General features: G+C 59.7%; 1 protein-coding gene and 1 long non-coding RNA gene across 2 annotated transcripts; one reads left to right on the top strand and one right to left on the bottom strand.

Moving 5' to 3' along the window:
* Nucleotides 1-4,017: 4,017 nt before the first annotated feature.
* LOC138833200 (uncharacterized) lies at nucleotides 4,018-4,953 on the bottom strand. The gene is made up of 2 exons (XR_011373844.1): nucleotides 4,750-4,953; nucleotides 4,018-4,645 (listed from the first exon to the last, which is right to left on the bottom strand). It is a non-coding gene; the product is annotated as an uncharacterized lncRNA (long non-coding RNA).
* Nucleotides 4,954-5,937: 984 nt separating this feature from the next.
* Actg1 (actin gamma 1) lies at nucleotides 5,938-8,589 on the top strand. Its single transcript, XM_070031626.1, has 6 exons — nucleotides 5,938-6,019; nucleotides 6,233-6,361; nucleotides 6,439-6,678; nucleotides 6,949-7,387; nucleotides 7,490-7,671; nucleotides 7,779-8,589. Exons 2-6 carry the CDS (start codon nucleotides 6,239-6,241, stop codon nucleotides 7,920-7,922), a joined length of 1,128 nt encoding a protein of 375 aa, XP_069887727.1. The 5' UTR covers nucleotides 5,938-6,019; nucleotides 6,233-6,238; the 3' UTR covers nucleotides 7,923-8,589.
* The last annotated feature ends 9,632 nt before the right edge of the window (nucleotides 8,590-18,221 follow it).

Here is an 18,221-nt window from a genome sequence, read left to right as displayed (position 1 = left end):
ACAGACGCTGGCAGCATGAGGGCATAGGCCCGCGTACTCAGGGCAGCGCAGTGCCCTCCTGGCTGGCCTCTGGCCCAGGATACTGGAAACAGAGCCTGCAGCCCCAGACCCTGGGCTGGCCCCACCCCTGCCTTGATTGACACCTCTGCTTGTCCATCCCGTTGGTGGCTGCCCCCTGCTGAGCTGCCACCAAGCTCCCTGGACCTGCAGGGGGAGGGCTGACCCGCAGTGCTTCTGAAGGGCCCTGGGCGCTGGGCAGGGCGCCTGGCGGGCACCTCATGAATTGTTCATGGCGGAGCTCTGCTCCTAGCAGTTCCATTTACACACAGGCAGGCGCGGTTTTCTTACTCTGGCCTGTGGGCCTGGTTTAGGGTGACAGGCTCCCTTCAGCGAGGTGGGGGGGGCACTCGGTGCGGGACTGCTCAGTACATGTGCATCTTCCCGCCCAGTGCCGCCCCCAGCAGGGCAGCTCACGGAAACTCCTACTTCTGCTGGATCAAGGCCCTGGGTTTCACAAAAGCTCCTAACTACTCAAGATGCCTGTGTCCCGGGCTCATTCCCTCCCCCACAGCAGGGGTGGCACTTTTCCTAACGTCTGAGTTTTTTTTCTTGGTCAGTACTAGGGCTTGAACTCAGAGCTCACGATTGTCTGCCTTTGTCTGCTGTGCTCCAGCACAAGCTGTCCTATTAAATACGGAACGTCAGGGGCTGTGTGTGTGTGTGTGTGTGTGTGTGTGTGTGTGTGTGTGTGTGTGTGTGTGTGTACATGCCGGTCCTGGGTCTGGAACTCAGGGTCTGGGCACTATACCTGAGCTTTTTTTGCTCAGGCTGATGCTCTACCACTTGAGCCACAGCTCCACTTTTGGCCTTTTGGTGGTTAACTGGAGAGAGTCTCACAGACGTTCCTGCCTGGGCTGAGTTCAACCCTGGATCCTCAGATCTCAGGGTCAGAGCAGCTAGGATTACAGGCGTGAGCCATCCCTTTCCAGCGCTGGCTCTGAATACTCATCCTCCCATTTCGGTCTTTGGGTAGGAGGGGTTACAGGTGTGCGTCGCCTGCGCCTCACTCGTCTCCAGCTTTTGGTGCCTGCAGAGCCACAATATTTGCTTTTTTGTATTTTGTTGTTGTTGTGGTTGTGGGAACTGAACTCCGGGCCTGGGCGCTGTCCCTCAGCTCTTCAGGTCAAGGCTAGCCCTCTACCACTTGAGCCACAGCACCAGTTCCCGCTTGTTTTGCTTATGTGGTGCTGAGGAATCGAACCCAGGGCCTCGTGCATGCAAAGCAAGCACTCTACCACTGAGCCACCTTCCCAGCTCAAGCCACAATGTCTGGCAGCCCCTCTGCCTAGGCCTTGCCTGGAAATAAGAGGGAGCCCGGAGTCCTTTGTCCTGCTGGAAGCCAAGGCTAGCAAAGAGTCACAGCACAACACCCAAACCCCAAGCAAGAAGGCGCATGCTGGACTGTCCAACACCGGAGGCCTTGGCACACACAGCTCCACCTCCTCCAGGACAAGCCTGGTGGAGGGAGCTCGCCCAGCCCTGGTCACCCTCAGGCCGGCGCAGGGGCTCGGCCGGCCTGGAGGGGCAGCCGCTCCTGGCCTGGGCGGGCACAGCTGGGTGAGGGGCAGGGTCCAGTGCTCAGTGCTCAGGACCCGCCTGCTGGTCGGCCCAGGAGCGACACCATCCCGTTCCAGCCTCAGCTCCTGCGCCCATACAGGGGCGCCACCTGCTGGCGCTGTGCTCAGGTGCGTGCCCACAGGAAGGGGCTCGGGTCCCAGCCAAGGCCTATCTGGGAGCACTGAGCACCACCCTGCGCCCACCCTGTGCCCACCTGTCCACATCCCCAGTGTCCTGTCCTGGAGAGCCGTGAGGCCTGAAAAGGTGCCCCACCCTGTGTACTTGCACAGGCCAGGCAGACACACACACACACACACACACGCAGACACACACACACACACACACACACACAGGGCCCTGGTGGCAGGCAGACGGGCAGCCCTGACAGTGACCAGGACAGATAAAGATACAGCACCCGCATCTGGGCACGCTGAGTTAGGTTGCTCTGGACGGCCTCTCTGCTCTGCTCTCTGACACGCTTCCTTTTAGCCAGACCCTGACTCCCCCGGAGGCAGATTTCCCTGGGAGATGCCGGTCCCTAAAGGGCACAGGGGCAGCAGAGCGGACAAGCAGGGGTGAGAGGTGCGCAGCCTGGCTGTTCCACTGCCACCCCGCGCTGCACTGACCCCGCGGGAGCGCCCTTAGATCGGGGCCGCCCGGGGAGCCAGGCTCAGCAGGGGCCGTGCCCCAGTGCGGGCCCTCCCCCCACCCAGCCCCCCGACCTGGCATCGGCTCCCTCCACCCTGGGCATGGGGGTCATCCTGAGGACACAGGCAGGGTGCAGGCGGAGGGGCGGCCTCCAGCCTGTCCGCCACGCCTTGCCTCCATCCCGGGCCGAGCCAGGGCTGGAGGAGGCCCGGCTGTCTCTGGCCTCCGTAGCGTCGGTGGAGCTGGCGTGGTGCCTGCCTGCCCACCCCCCCCCAGTCAGAGGCGGGTGGCCACACCTGCCCAGCAGGGGCAGCCTCCTCCCCGCCCAGTCAGAGGCGGGTGGCCACACCTGCCCAGCAGGGGCAGCCTCCTCCCCGCCCAGTCAGAGGCGGGTGGCCACACCTGCCCAGCAGGGGCAGCCTCCTCCCCGCCCAGTCAGAGGCGGGTGGCCACACCTGCCCAGCAGGGGCAGCCTCCTCCCCCCCAGTCAGAGGCGGGTGGCCACACCTGCCCAGCAGGGGGGTGGAGGCTGGGCTACCTCCCCCATGCGCAGAGATCTGGACAGCGTCAATGCTCCATCGGCTGCACTTCCTTTCCTTACTGCCCGTCAGGCTCCAGCTCCGACTCTCCATCCCGGCCCCCTCTGGTTCCCCACGTGCCAGGGTCCAGCTGTTCGGGGAGGTCTGTGCCACGGCGCCCCGGGACCCCAGCGCTGGGGACGTGACAGGGCCGGCCTGTGGAGAGGCGGCCAGCGGCAGAGGGACAGCCAGATGTGGCCAGAGGCCGGTGCGCGAGGACGCCAGTGGAGGGCAGGGCGGCCCGCAGAGCCCCTGTGCAGAGGGCAGGGCTCCCGCTCTCCATCGTGCGGCAGCCGGCCCTGACCTGCAGCGGGGGCTGAGCAGGGGAGGGATGGAAGCTAGCTTGGGAAGACCGCAGCTTCCGGGTGCTTGCCTTCGGGAGAGACGAGGCTGAGGGAGCAGGTGACACGGCCTTTCTCACCAGCCCCGCGGCTGGGGAGCGAGTGTAGACCGGCTGTCAGGGGTGAGGCCGTGGGATGCGGCGAGCCTCGGCCTGGCCCCTCCCCTCCCCAAGCCAACCGCAAGGGTGCCAGGGAGGTGGAGGGCTGGCGTCCCGTGCTGGAGCCAGAGAAAGGCCCCTGCTCTGCCGCCCTGAGCCACTGCACCCGCGCCCGCTGGCCAAGGCAGGGCGTGCAGGACCCGGAGCCCCGGTGCTGCCGCGTGGGGCCAGCTCTGCATCCTCCCAGACACCTCCGGACTCTGCTGCACGACGGAGGGGTAGACGGTGACTCTTCTCCACAGCTTAGGGGTGACCTTGGCTAACTCCCAACCTGCCAAGAGCCACGTGGGGTGCCTGCCCGGCCCTGCAGACCCAGGGCCTGCCTGTTACCCCGCCTGGCTCCCAGTGTTGGTGCTCTCTGTGAGGCCCCAGCTGGTGGCCTGAGTCCTGGACAGAGGCTGCATCCACTCAAGTCGGGCGTGACCTCGCAGCCGACTGCTGGGTTTCAGAACTGGCAGAGAAGAGGCGCGGGACCCTGGCCCCACAGCCCACAGCCTTCAGCCCAAACCCAAGAGTAGCCAAGCTGAGCAGCCAGGGGAGATGGCTGTTGGAGGACGCTGTTCCCAGGGCCCCGTCTCCATGGGCTCTGGAAAGAACTTCAGCCAGCAGGTCAGTGACCTCTGTACAACTGGGAACTAGAGAAGCAAGCTAAGTCAATAAACTCTTTTTAGTGACTTTTTAAAAAACTTTGCTTTATATTTATTTTTCCATCAGTCCTGGGCTTGAACTCAGGGCCCAGATGCTGTCCTCAAGCTCTTTTGCCCAAGGCTAGTGCTCTACCACTCTGAGCTACAGTGTCTCCTCCAGCGTCTGAGCTTTTGCCACTTTGTTTCTGGAGGTAAGAGCCTCACAGACTTTCGCACTTGGGCTGGAGCTGTGATCCTCAGATCTCAGCCTCCCGAGTGAGCTGGGATTACAGGTGTGAGCCACCAGCACCACACCCAAGTTTGTTTGTTGCGAGGTTATTTCGGAGTTACAGGAAAGTTGCTAGGCCAGCGTTCCCTTGTCCTCTTCCCGCGTCTGAGTGACAGACACATCTTCTTGGACGTCAGTGGAGCGTTAGCCTGGTACTTACAGCCTGGCTCCAGACCCGGGCTTGGGTCTCACCAGCTCTCCTGGTTGGGAGCCGGAGCCGTGGTGACAGGAAGGGGCTGGGGCCTCCGATGGCGGCCGGGGCAGGTGGAGCAGGTGCCGGGCCCGTGGTGCAGAAGAGGAGAGGAGTGGGCTGAGGTGGCGATGGAGGCAGAGGAGGAGGATCTGGTGGGAAGGCCCCGGGCAGCGTCAGCCCGGCCTCAGCTCCGACCTGGCGAAGCAGCAGAATGCAAAGTGAGAAGCGCAGCACAGTGACAACAAAGGGCATCGAGCCAGCGCCAGCAAGGACGCCGGAGGCCCCGCGGCCACACCCACCCGGGAAGTCGCCGTCCCGGCCCCTCGGTCCCCGGGACGCCGGCGCGCCGGGGCTCCGGTGGGGGGCGGGGCGGGCCGCTCCGCCGCACCGGCGTCCAGGGCGGACGGAACGACCCCGGGGTGACCTTGGCCCAGCTCGGCCCAGCCGCAGCGCGCGCGCCCGCCCGCCGGCCCGGCCCTCGGCGCCCCGCGCGCGGCCCGGGCCCCCCCGCCGCACCCTTTGTCTCGCGGGCCAATGGGCGGCCTGCTTGACTAAATAAGGCGAGGAGCGGCCGGCGCCCGTCCGCGGCGTCCGCCCCGTGACTCAGGGCGGCCGCGGGCCGACTTCGCCAAATATGGCCGCGCCGCGCCGCGCGCACCTGGGCCGCACCTGGGCGGCCGCGCGCGGGGGCCCGCCCGCCCGCCCCGCAGGGGGCCCGAGGGCGGCCGCGGGGCGCGCGGACAAAGACCCCGCGGCACCGGGGGGCTCCGCCCGGCCGCGCGCCCCGGGAAGCCGGGGGTCCCCGGCCCGCGGGCGAGCGCGCCCGCCCCGCCCCGAGCAGCCCCGGAAGGCCGCGGGCGCGCGGGAGGGGGCCCGGCGCGGGGCGGGCGGGCGCGCGGGGGCGGCCGGCCGGTGCCCGGCGCGCGCTTCCGGGAGGGCGGCCAGGCCCGCGCCGCCTGCGGGGCCCGGGGCCGCGCGCCCGGACCCCGGCCTTTTCCTAATACGGTAAACCGAGAGCGGGGCGGGGCCCGCCGGCCCCGGAAGTCAGGCTCCCTCCCTGCCTCAGTGTCCCCAGAATGCCCACCGTGACGGGCGTGAGACAAAGCCCCCCCCGACCCCGCGGCGGCGCAGCGCGGGCGCCCCTCCTCCGCGCGCAGGCCCCGCGGGCCGGGCTCCCGGGCTCCCCGGGCAGCGGTCGGGCCTCGAGGCCCCCCCGGCTCGGGGCGCGGCCCGCGCGGAGCCCGGCCGGCGGTTTCGGGGCGCAGCCGGGCCCGGGGCGGGGCGGGCGGCGCGGGGGCGCGGCGGGCGGGGCGGTTGGCGGGCGCGCGGGCGGGGGGCGGGCCGGGCCGGGAGGGGCTCCCCACGTGTCCCGGGCGCGCGGGCCAATGGGCGCCCGGCTTTCGGAAAGATCGCCATATATGGACATGTTCTGGGGCCGCGCGCGCCGCCGTCCGCGCGCGCCGCCCGCGGCCGCTTAAAAGGCGGCGGGGGAGGCCGCGCTCGGTCTCACTCGCCGCCGCCAGCCCCGGTCCTCGTCCTCCTGCCGCTCCGCCGTCTCGTCCTCCGCCGGTAAGCGGCCCCGGGAGGCCCGCGGCCCCGCCCGGCCCCGGGAGGCCGCGGCGTCCCGGCCGCCCGCGGGGGGAGCCCGGGCGGGGCGGGGCCGGCGCCGTTGCGGACGGTTGTGCCGCCGGCCCGCGGGGCGCGCGGGGCCCGCGGCGTGCGGGGCGCCCGGGCGGGGCGGGGCCCCGCGGCCGAGTCCGACCCCCCTCGCGTCGCCCGCAGGTCGCCATGGAAGAGGAAATCGCCGCGCTCGTCATCGACAACGGCTCCGGCATGTGCAAGGCCGGCTTTGCCGGCGACGACGCCCCGCGGGCCGTGTTCCCCTCCATCGTCGGCCGACCCCGGCACCAGGTGCGTGGCGGGCCGCGCCCGGCCCCGGGCCCCGCGCGCGGCGGGCGGGCGGCGGGCCTGACGACCTCTCCCCGCAGGGCGTCATGGTGGGCATGGGGCAGAAGGACTCCTACGTGGGCGACGAGGCCCAGAGCAAGAGGGGCATCCTGACGCTGAAGTACCCGATCGAGCACGGCATCGTCACCAACTGGGACGACATGGAGAAGATCTGGCACCACACCTTCTACAACGAGCTGCGCGTGGCCCCCGAGGAGCACCCGGTGCTGTTGACCGAGGCCCCCCTGAACCCGAAGGCCAACCGGGAGAAGATGACCCAGGTAGGGCCGCGCCCGGGCCTCAGTCCTCCTCCTTTAAGTCATTTTCTGCTCGCCTTTCTTCCCTGACATTCAAGTGTTTCTTTGGTATTTCCAGGGTTCTGTTCCTCTCCTGGCATTTCCTTCCTGAAGCCTCCAGGTTTCTTGTTTGCGTTTCTGCCTGTGTTCTGTTCTTTTTTTTCTCCACACACCACGTTTGTGGCATGCTGCATGTGGAGGGGGCGAGGGTGGGTCTGGCTCCGGCCTCTGACTGCCGTGCTGGTTCCTCCCCAGATCATGTTCGAGACCTTCAACACCCCAGCCATGTACGTGGCCATCCAGGCCGTGCTGTCCCTGTACGCCTCCGGCCGCACCACCGGCATCGTCATGGACTCCGGTGACGGGGTCACGCACACGGTGCCCATCTACGAGGGCTACGCCCTCCCCCACGCCATCTTGCGTCTGGACCTGGCTGGCCGGGACCTGACAGACTACCTCATGAAGATCCTGACGGAGCGAGGCTACAGCTTCACCACCACGGCCGAGCGGGAGATCGTGCGGGACATCAAGGAGAAGCTGTGCTACGTCGCCCTGGACTTCGAGCAGGAGATGGCCACCGCCGCCTCTTCCTCCTCCCTGGAGAAGAGCTACGAGCTGCCCGACGGGCAGGTGATCACCATCGGCAACGAGCGCTTCCGGTGTCCCGAGGCGCTCTTCCAGCCCTCCTTCCTGGGTAGGTGCTCGTGCGGCCCAGCCGCCTGGGAGGCCCCGCCGACGGCTGGAGTGGGAATGCTCAGAGCAGAAGTGCAGAGCTGAGGGAAGTTTTGTCTCCTAGGTATGGAGTCTTGTGGCATTCATGAAACCACCTTCAACTCCATCATGAAGTGTGACGTGGACATCCGCAAGGACCTGTATGCCAACACCGTGCTGTCCGGGGGCACCACCATGTATCCCGGCATCGCCGACCGGATGCAGAAGGAGATCACTGCCCTGGCTCCCAGCACCATGAAGATCAAGGTAGGTGTCTGGAAATGGCGAATGGGCCTGGAGGCAGGGGCCAGGCCGCGGCCTGTGTCTGCACTGAGGCCCGTGAACCCAGTCCTCACAGCTGTCCTTGTTCACAGATCATCGCCCCCCCTGAGCGCAAGTACTCCGTGTGGATCGGCGGCTCCATCCTGGCCTCCCTGTCCACCTTCCAGCAGATGTGGATCAGCAAGCAGGAGTACGACGAGTCGGGCCCCTCCATTGTTCACCGCAAGTGCTTCTAGACGGACTGAGCAGGTGCCCGGCACCTGCTGCATGAGCGGATTCTGAAGTACCGATTTGCCCTGCAAACGTACGCACCTCATGCTGGCCTGACGACTGGAATAAGCCTTTGAAAAGAAATTTGTCTTTGAGTCAGCACCGGGTTGTAGAACTCGCTGCGACTTTGACCTTGTATTCAAGTTACTGTTCCCTTGGTATATGTTTAATACCCTGTGCATATCTTTGATTTCAGCCCTTCAGCCCACGTGGCTCGTGAGCGCACTGGGGGAGAGGCCCAGGCCTGGCGGCTCTGGAGCGCCCCGCAGTGACCTGGGCAGGGTATTAACGGGTCAGAGCTGATGGTTCCAGGATTGCTAAGGCTGGCAAGCGTCCCTGAACCAGTTGTCACTTCAGTCTTGCCGGTCTCACTGGGTGGGAAAGTCCGAGCCTTAGAACCAGTTCCGTTCTTCACTGGTGTTTCCCTCCCGAGCGCTGTGGGTTGTTACTTGCCTTGAGTTGGAAACGGTTTGCATTTACACCTGTAAATTTATTCATTTAATTTATGTAAGGTTTTTTTGTACTCAATTCCTTAAAGAGATGACAGCAGATTTTGGTTTTCTACTGTTATGTGAGAACATTAGGCCCCAGCAACACGTCATTGTGTAAGGAGAAATAAAGTGCTGCAGTACACAGGACTGTCTCTTTTGTGGGGATGGGCTGGGGGGCAGGTGTCCTGAGCCTGGCAGGTGCCCCTGGTGGAAGTCTAGGATGAGAGTTTCCATGCCTGGGACTGGAGGCTTCATGGGCACTCCCAAGTGAGCTTCAAGGTCGTGGGTATGTGGTTCCTCAAACCCTCCACCCAGTCCTGGGTCTTGAGCTCTGGCCCTGGTCATTGGCTGGACTGTCTGAAAGGCTAGCATTACCACTTAAGCCACAACACCACTTTTGGCTTTTTTGAGTAGTTTATTGGAGATCAGAGTCTAACCTTGGCTGGCTTTGAACCATAATCCTCAGATCTGAGTAGATGGGATTGCAGGTGAAGGCACCTGGCTCTTGGGAGCTCAGGCTTTCCTAAAACAGGGCTGAAGCCTGTAGATCATGAACCCTTTCCTGAGCTGCGGGTGATGAGCCAGACACAGCTTCCTGGTTTGCAAAGTGAATCTTGGGCTGGGGCCAAGCTGAGCCATTCCCCTCCCACAGCTGGCTGGCCTGGTCAGGTGAGCCGCAGATTCAATTGCTTTATTTTGGACCCTGGGTTAGGGAGATGAGAGTGCTGAACTTCCTTCTAGGCTGGCCACCTGGCAGTGGAGGAGGGGCCTGGGCGAGGCTCCACCCCACGGGGGTGTGACTGCAGCCGTCCTGCAGAAGGGCTGTCTACACTGGCTCCACAAGAAGTTGCTGCATCAGCGGGAAGCCCCACGAGTGAAGTCTGGAACGAGGTTGGCGTGGGAGGTGTGTGATGTGGAGTGCAAATCCTACAGTGACATGTCACCAGGGTGGCCGCCGAGGGCCGGCTTGAGGACACAGCCTGGCACAGTGCAGCTGTGCCCAGAGAGCCGAGGTTTCACAAGCAGGACTCTCGGGGGGGATTCCACTTATATATATATATATATATATATATATATATATATATACCGCAGTGGGAGCTGGGTGAGGATGCTCACAGTCTCTCAGCAGACACATCTGTACCGGGGGGAGGGAAGGGCAGAGAGGGGGATGAGTGCTGGACAGGCTGGGAACTCTGTCCTGCCAGTCAGTGTCCCTTGGCCTTGAAACAAATCCAATCAGATCTAGGCCTGGAGCAGGATCCTTGCTGGTGGAGGGCTGCTGAGGGGGCTGGTCTGCGTCTGCTGCTCCCATCACCTGTTCCCCATAACCACCCTCTGCCTTCACAGCGCGGCCAGTGCCAGTCAGTGTTCCGAGCCACTGAGGCCTAGACAGGCAAAAAGTCAATCTGGATGGGCAAAAGACAGAGAGCCAGGCACTGGCGGCTCCTGCCTGTAATCCAACCCACTCAGGAGGCTGAGATCTGAGGATCGTGGTTCAAAGCTAGCCTGAGCAGGAAAGTCTGTGAGACTCTCCAATTAACCACCAAAAAATGCAGTGGTGCTGTGGCTCAAGTGGTAGAGCTCTAGCCTTGAGCTGAAGAGCTGACAGCGCCCAAGCCCAGAGTCCCAGGCCTAGGACCAGTACAAAAAAAAAAGCAAAAACAAAACAGGAGACAGTCTCATCAAGGTGTCTGCTTAGTTTTGGTTTGCAAGAATGATATCTGAATTGGCTCAGAGGACACACAGTGTCAGATCTTGGCTCTGCAGTGAGAGTCTTCCCTGGGCCGACTCCAGACGACCTCTACAGCTCAGCCCAGCCCAGCATGATCCCAAAGGGGTGTGTGTGTGTGTGTGTGTGTGTGTGTGTACTCCTGAGCCTTAAACTCAGGGCTCAGGGCCTGAGCCTTTTTATTCCTTTTTATTCAAGGCTAGTACCCTACCACCTGAGACCCAGCTCCTCTTTTGTTTTTTGGGTTGTTGATTGGAGATAACAGCCTCTCTTTTTTGTTGTTGTTAGTCATGGGGCCTGGGCGCTGTCCCTCAGCTCTTCAGATCAAGGCGAGCACTCTACCACTTGAGCCACAGCTCCACTTCCGGCTTTTTCTGCTTATGTGGTGGTGAGGAATTGAACCCAGGGCCTCATGCATGCAAGGCAGACACTCTACCACTGAGCCACCTTCCCAGCTTTGGAGATAATAGTCTCTCATGGACTTTCCTGCTGGCTGGCTTTGAACTGTGATCCTCAACTCTCAGCCTTGTGAGTAGCTATGATTGTAGGTGTGAGCCACAGGCATCTGTGTTTTTTTCTCTTTTTTTTTGGCAGTCAATGGGGATGGAACTCAAGGTCTGGAGCTAGCACTACAGCCAGACTTCCACGTCTTTTGCTTTTCGTGTTTCATTGTTTTTTTGCTTTGTTTCCAGCTAACTTTGTGGGCTGGCCTGGGATCTTCGTTCTCCTACCTCCCCCAACACAGGTGTGTGCCACCCTATTGGGCTTAAGTCTCTTTGGTTTTTTTTTTTTGGTCAATCATGGGGCCTGAACTCTGGCCTGGGCGCTGTCCCTCAGCTCTTCAGCTTAAAGCTAGCGCTCTACCACTTGAGCCACAGCTCCACTCCTGGCTTTTTTCCCCCCTGCTTATGTGGTGCTAAGGAACTGAACCCAGGGCCTCATGAATGTAAGGCAAGCGCTCTACCCCTGAGCACCTTCCCAGTCCCTTCAGTCTAATCCCTAGGCTCACCCATCTCCTCCTTTCTGGCCGACAGAATCCCAGTGTAGTTGGGTTTTTGTGGTGTTTTTGGTTGGTCATGTGCAGTCCCTCAGCTCTTCAGCTCAAGGCAAGTGCTTTACCACTTGAGCCACAGCACCACTTTCAGTTTTCTGGTGGTTTATTGGTGGTAAGAGTCTTACAGCTGGGTTTGAACCAAGATCCTCAGAACTCAGCCTTCTTAGTAGGATTGCAGGTGTGAACTACCAGCACCTGGCCCCTGGGGTAGTTTTGACTTGTTCTTCAGTCCCTTGATTTTCCTCTACACCTGCTGTCAGTGTCTCCACTGGCCAGTTTAGTTGGACTTGGGTCAATGATTTTTTAGTAAGATGGCTTGCAGCTGTGTGGAGAGGCTGGGCCTGCGGGGGGAGGGGAGGTGCTGCGGGGGGGGGGGTGCTTCGGGGGGGAGGGGCTGCGGGGGGGGTGCTGGCGGGGGCCCACCACGGCCTTCTTTCCTAATAAGCTGATATGTCTGTCGCCTTTCCTCCTCCTAAATTGCCTAACGTTATGGTCTGCAGTGGAAATGACAAATGTGTGAAGAAGCCCTGATTGGGCAGATTCCGGATGCAGTGATTCCTTCACGTTTCCAAACTGAGCTGTGTTTCTCATGGTGTTGCTCTCAGCTGGATCTTCTCGTAGCTGACGCGGGCGGTGGTGGCGGTCCGTTTCCTGCGGCAGATGGGCCGGGCTGTCGCCCAGCGGCCCCGGACCCTTGTCACTCAGAGAAGGTCTTTGGAGACCATCCAAGCTTGGTTTAACAGAGGCTTCCCAAGTGGATGTCTCCTCCAGGGACTCCGGAACTGGAAAGGCCGCTTTTCCCCTGGGCCCCCCTGGGGCTGGGGGGGCGGGGGAGTGCAAAGGACAGGAAGTGGTCCAGGCAACGGGAGAGGCCTGTCCACCCAGCTCCTTCTACGGAAACCACAGCCCCAGGCAAGAGATGGATATTGTGTCTCCTCCAAGGGAGGAGAGTGTGTCCCGGAAGGATCCAGGGGTTCCTGTGGAGCAGCCGGCTGAGGGCCTGAGCTCAGGGCCTTAGGCCCAGCCTGACTAGAGACAGTCAGTTCCCCCCCCCCATAGGACCCAGAGAGAGCTTGGCTAGTGTCTTCCTCTTCCTGTGGGGGTGGGGCTGCAGCCATGGGGCCAGCACCTCCCAGGAAATGCCTGAGATGCCAGGGAAGGAAGCCCAAACCCGTCCAGAGTTGGGGGAGGGGCGTGGAGGAGCCCTGGACACCCGGGCATCTGGAGTGTTCGGCACTGAGCCTAGCGTTGGATAAATGTCCCCCAAATGTTCTGAGACGTGATGTGCATGTGTGCCTATTTACTTATTACACACATGCACAGGGTATTTATTCATCTATGGTGCCAATCTTGGGGCTGAACTCAGGGCCTGGGCGCTGTCCCTAAGCATATTTTTGCTTAGGCTAATGCTCTATCACTTGAGCTACAGCTCCACTTTGAGCGTTTTGGTTGTTAATAGGAGACAAGAGTCTCATGGACTTCCCTGCCCAAGCTGGCCCAAGCTTTGACTCCGAGATCCCGGCCTGCTGAGTAGCTAGGGTTTTTATTATAGCCGCCAGCCACGGGTGCCTGGCTCCACGAAAAGCAGAATCTTTTTCTGAGTTGCAAACATTATGACTTACGTTTTGTGCAGTGAAGTCCTATGTTTTATTTATTATTTATTTTTGTGGTTGGAGCCTTCAGGTCTTGCGCGTGCTGGGCAAGTGCTCTACCCCTGACTGCACCCAGGCACAGTGCTCCCAAACCAGTGCTCTTCCTGCGTCAACACAGACCAGGCACAGTGCTCCCAAACCAGTGCTCTTCCTGCGTCAGCACAGACCAGGCACAGTGTTCCCAAACCAGTGCTCTTCCTGCGTCAGCACAGACCAGGCACAGTGCTCCCAAACCAGTGCTCTTCCTGCGTCAGCACAGACCAGGCACAGTGCTCCCAAACCAGTGCTCTTCCTGCGTCAGCACAGACCATGGGGCTTGAACTCTGGGCCTGGGCACTGTCCCTCAGCTCTTCAGCTCAAGGCAAGCACATTACCACTTGAGCCACAGCACCACTTCTGGTTTTCTAATGAGTTATTGGAAATGAGTCTCACAGACTTTCCAGCCCGGGCTGGCTTTGAACTGTGATCCTCGGATCTCAGCCTCCTGAGTAAGACCATGAATACTTTTTTTTTTTAATTTAATTTTATTTGTGAACATACTGTACAGAGGAGTTACAATTACATGGGCAGGATAATGCGTACATTTCTTAGCAAGCATTGCAGCCTCCTCCTTTGTTTACCCTTCACATCCCTTCCCAGCCTCCCCCCTCCCCCCAAGACCATGAATACTTTGATGCCTATGATCTCCTTTCTTCCTCCCTTCTTTCCTCCCTCCCTCCTTCTCTTCTTTCCCTCCTTCCTTTTTTCCCTCCCTCCCTCTCTTCCTTCTTTCCTTCCCTTCTTGGTTCCTATCTTTTACCAATCCTGTGGCTTGAATTCAGGGCCTCAAACTCTCAAGTGTTCCACTCACATCTGGTTCTCTACCAGCTTTTTGTTGGTTAATTGCAGATAAGAGTCTGGAAAAACAAGAACAAAAACAAAAACAAAAAAAGTCTGGAAAATCTTGGGGCTGGGAAGGTGGCTCAGTGGTAGAGCGCTTGCCTTGCATGCATGAGGCCCTGGGTTCGATTCCTCAGCACCACATAAACAAAAAGAAAAAAGCCGGAAGTGGCGCTGTGGCTCAAGTGGTAGAGCGCTAGCCTTGAGCTGAAGAGCTGAGGGACAGCACCCAGGCCCAGAGTTCAGGCCCCACGACCAGACCCCCCCCTCAAAAAAAAAAAAGAGTCTGGAAAATCTGTCTGCCAGGGCTGGCTTTGAACTGTGATCCTCAGATCTCAGCCTCCTGAGTAGAGTAGCTGTGATTACAGGTGTGAGCCGCCACCGGTGTCTACATATGTGTATACCTTCCTCCCTGAGCCTGGGCCATCCTCAACCTGTGCCGAGATCTGTGGTGGTAGCAATGCTGTGGCCCCATAGGGAGCTGCTCTGGCTCTCTGAGACGCCGTCCGTGCTGGCGGTACCCAGCTCCTCTTCCTCCCTGGCGAGCTCTGCTCTCGTGGGAACACCGCGCCACGGCTTGTTCTTACCCGTTGAGGATATTGTGTTTCCTCCCCATTTTCAGTGATGAAGAATAAACATTGTTGAGTTTCCTGTGGACCCGAGTTTTCACATCGGCTGGGGCATAGTTTCTGGCTTGTGTGGTAAGATGTGTGTATCTTTGTAAGAAACTGTCAGACCGTTTTCCGAACTGGTTGTCCTGTTTTGCATCCCTGCAGAATGCAGAATTCCTGCTGCCCCATAGCCCAGCCAGCAATTAGCACTGACAGGGTTTTAATTTGTGTGGTAAATTTGCCATCCTTTTTTTTTGTTGTTGTTGGTCGTGGGGCTTGAACTCTGGGCCTAGGCGCTGTCCCTGAGCTCTTCAGCTCAAGGTGAACGCTCTACCACTTGAGCCACAGCACCACTTCCGGTTTTCTGGTGGTTCATTGGATATGAGTTTCATGGACTTTCCTGCCAAGGCTGGCTTTGAACAGCGATCCTCAGATCTTGGCCTCTGAGTAGCTAGGATGACAAGTGTGAGCCACTGGAGCCCAGCTCCTAACTGCACACAATTGTACAGCAATCTCCTGAACTTTTCCTCCCTCCCTTCCTTCCTTCCTTCGGGCTGGTTCTGGGCTTGAACTCAGGTGCTCACTTGGCTCTTTTGCTTTTTGACACTCTTCCACTTGAACTGCAGTTCCTCTTCTGGCTTTTTGGTGGTTAATTAGAGATAAGGGTCTCACAGATTTTCCTGCCCAGGCTAGCTTCAAATATCAATTCTCAAATTCTTCAAATATCAACAGCTAAGTATTTAGTAGTTAGCATTATAGGTGTGACCATCGATGCACGGCCTTCTCCTTCTTTTGGGGTGGGTTTGCTAGAGAAGGAACTGAGAGCCTTCCACAGGCTAGGAAAGCAACCTACCACACAGCTACAAAACCAACCCCCCGTCCCCTTTGTTTTTTGTCTGTCAGTACTGGGGCTTGAACTCAGGGCCTGGGCTTTGTCCCCGAGCTTCTTTGTGCTGAAGACCAGTGTGCTACCACTTGAACCTCACCACTTCTAGCTTTTTTCTGAGTAGCTTATTGAGATAAGAGTTTCACAGGAGCCGGGCGCTGGTGGCTCACGCCTGTAATCCTAGCTACTCAGGAGGCTGAGATCTGAGGATCGAGGTTCAAAGCCAGCCCAGGCAGGAGAGACCGTGAGACTCCTATCTCCAATAAACCACCAGAAAACCGGAAGTGGCGCTGTAGCTCAAGTGGTAGAGCGCTCGCCTTGAGCTGAAGAGCTGAGGGATAGCACCCAGGCCCAGAGTTCAAGCCCCACGACCGACAAAAAAAAAAAAAAAAGAGTTTCACAGACTTTCCTGCCCAAGCTGGCTTTAAACACTGATCTTCAGATCTCAGCTTCCTGGGTAGCTGGGATTACAGGTGTGTGCCACTGGTGCCTGTCTTCATGACACTTCATAGAATTCTTGGGGCCGGGAAGGTGGCTCAGTGGTAGAGCGCTTGCCTAGCATGCATGAAGCCCTGGGTTCCATTCCTCAGCACTACATACACAAAAAAAGCAGGAAGTGGTGCTGTGGCTCAAGTGATAGAGTCTTCACCTTGAGCTGAAGAGCTGAGGGACAGCACCCAGGTCCAGAGTCTTCACCTTGAGCTGAAGAGCTGAGGGACAGCACCCAGGTCCAGAGTTCAAGCCCCACAACTGAGAAGAAGAGGAAGAAAAAAAAAAAGAGCCTCACAGCACCCAAGGCAGCCTGGCTGGGGGTCAACACGGCGCCCCCTCCCCAAGCCCGCACCGGCTGAGGCTTGCAGTACAGCTGCACGCATATGAGGGGTGTCCGAGTCTTTGTCACAGCCTCCGGACTGGGTGCCGTGGAAACATCTGGTCTGCTGAGCTTCGGTTGAGCTGCTGGGTGCGTGTTTGGTCCTTTTGTCTTCCAAATCTGCTCTGGTCTTGCTAGCCCCAAGCCTACCCTAACCCAGTAGTTTGTCCCTAGGGATGAAACCCGGGGGGGGGGGGAGGGGGGTCTCACACACACAGGAGCTCTACCATCAAGCTCCAGCTCCAGCCCAGGGTTTCACACCGCACTCTCTGGAGATCTCCAGACAGAAGCTCTGTCTCAGCTGGATTCCCTGCTCCTCCGGGCTTGGGGAGCAGCCTCTGCACGGGGAGCAGCAGCCTCTGCACGGGGAGCAGCCCCAGCCCGCCCGCCTCTGGGGAAGGAACAAAAGCCACCAGCTCTGGGCAGACCTATGAACAGTGAGAGCTGTGTTCCGATTGGAAGAGGCCTGGATCGCCTGAACCAATCACACTGCAGCCCTGGTCTGACAGGCCGGTGCTGCTGCTGGGCAGGCTCCCAGCGGTGCGGTCAGGGCCTGAGCCTGGTGGTGGTGGTGGTAGTGGCGGTGGTGGTGGTGGCCGTGGTGGCGGTGGTGGTGGTGGCGGTGGCGGTGGTGGCGGTGGCGGTGGTGGCTGGAGCCGGAGGTTTTCATGTGAGCAGCTGAGAGGGTGCTAGATCAGAGCGTGGACCCTGAGCCAGATACCAGGACGCGAATCAGGTTCCACTTCCCAGCTGTGCGGCCAGTGTCTCCACCGCTGTGCCTGGGCTTCCTGTGTGTGTGGTGACAAGTGTCCGTCGAGGCTGGGGCCCTGCCCGAGGTAGCCAGTGGATGTCAGTCACCCTCACCCTCTCGGCTACCTGCACGCCTGAGCTGAGAAAGCACGTACTGAGCCGGGCCCCGGGCCAGGCAGGGGCCCTGTGCACGTAGCCCTGCGGGAGGTGAGCAGATTCCTGCCTGCTGCAGGGAGGGAGGGAGGGCCTGTGGGGGCTTCCCACAGGAGGGAGGGCCAGGCCTTTCCCAGGAAAGCGGAGCCATGAATGATGACATCTGGACCCTGGGCCCGAGGAGCATGGAAAGGCGTTCCAGCTCCAAAACAGGCTCTGGGCCTCACCCTAGCGAAGCTACCCTCAGTCAGAACAGTAAGGCCTGTGACTGCGGGCTTTCCTCCTCCCCCTTGGCCACGTTTCGTTTATTTATTCATTTTTTTTGTGCAGGTCCTAGGGCTCGAACTCAGGGCTTAAGTGCTGTTCATGAGCTGCTGCTGCTGTTGCTGCTGCCACCACCTCCTCCTCCTCTTCTTCCTCCTCCTCCTCTTCCTCCTCCTCTTCTTCTTCTTCTTCCTCCTCTTCCTCCTGCTCCTCCTCCTCCTTCTGCTCTACCAGTTGACTTGCACACAGCTCCACTTCTGGCTTTATGGTAGTTTACTGGAGATAAGAGTTTCACAAAGTTTCCTGCCCATGCTGGCCTCACAATGGTATCCTCAAATCTCAGCCTCCTGAGTAGTTAGGATTTGGGGAGTGAACCACTGATTCCTGGCCCACCCGATTTTATAATTGGCTCCTCTTTGGTGTATGGCTTTTCTCTAACTAGTTTTCTTTTTCTTTTAAAGGTTTTGTCTGTGCAGGAGATTGAACTCAGGATTCTACCATTTGAGTCATACCCCCCAAGTCATTTTTTTTGTCAGTCATGGGGCTTGAACTCTGGGCCTGGGCGCTGTCCCTCAGCTCTTCAGCTCAAGATGAGCACTCTACCACTTGAGCCACAGTACCACTTCCGGTTTTCTGGTGGTTCATTGGAGATAAGAGTCTCACAGACGGGGAGGAGAAGGTGGCTCAGTGGTAGAGCGCTTGCCTTGCATGCATGAGGCCCTGGGTTCCATTCCTTAGCACTACATAAGCAAAAAGAAAAAAAGCCGGAAGTGGAGCTGTAGCTCAAGTGGTAGAGCGCTAGCCTTGAGCTGACGAGCTGAGGGACAGCGCCCAGGCCCAGAGTTCAGGCCCCACGACCGGACCCCCCCCCAAAAAAAAAAAAAGTCTCACAGACTTTCCTGCCTGGGTTGGCTTTGAACTGTGA

Source organism: Dipodomys merriami, unplaced genomic scaffold (genome assembly GCF_024711535.1).
Source record: "Dipodomys merriami isolate MVZ:Mamm:240054 unplaced genomic scaffold, mDipMer1.0.p SCAF_202, whole genome shotgun sequence".
Lineage (NCBI taxonomy): Eukaryota > Metazoa > Chordata > Mammalia > Rodentia > Heteromyidae > Dipodomys > Dipodomys merriami.
The sequence above is the reverse complement of the archived record's forward strand: the minus strand, read 5'-3'. Positions and strand labels throughout refer to the sequence as shown.

What these genes read in the sequence shown, in the direction of transcription:
- Actg1 (XM_070031626.1), top strand. Translation starts at nt 6,239, where the DNA reads ATGGAAGAGGAAATCGCCGCGCTCGTCATCGACAACGGCTCCGGCATG. An exon ending in TCGGCCGACCCCGGCACCAG is followed by an intron (nt 6,362 to 6,438) that starts GTGCGTGGCGGG and finishes CTCTCCCCGCAG; the next exon opens with GGCGTCATGGTGGGCATGGG. An exon ending in CTTCCAGCCCTCCTTCCTGG is followed by an intron (nt 7,388 to 7,489) that starts GTAGGTGCTCGT and finishes TTTGTCTCCTAG; the next exon opens with GTATGGAGTCTTGTGGCATT.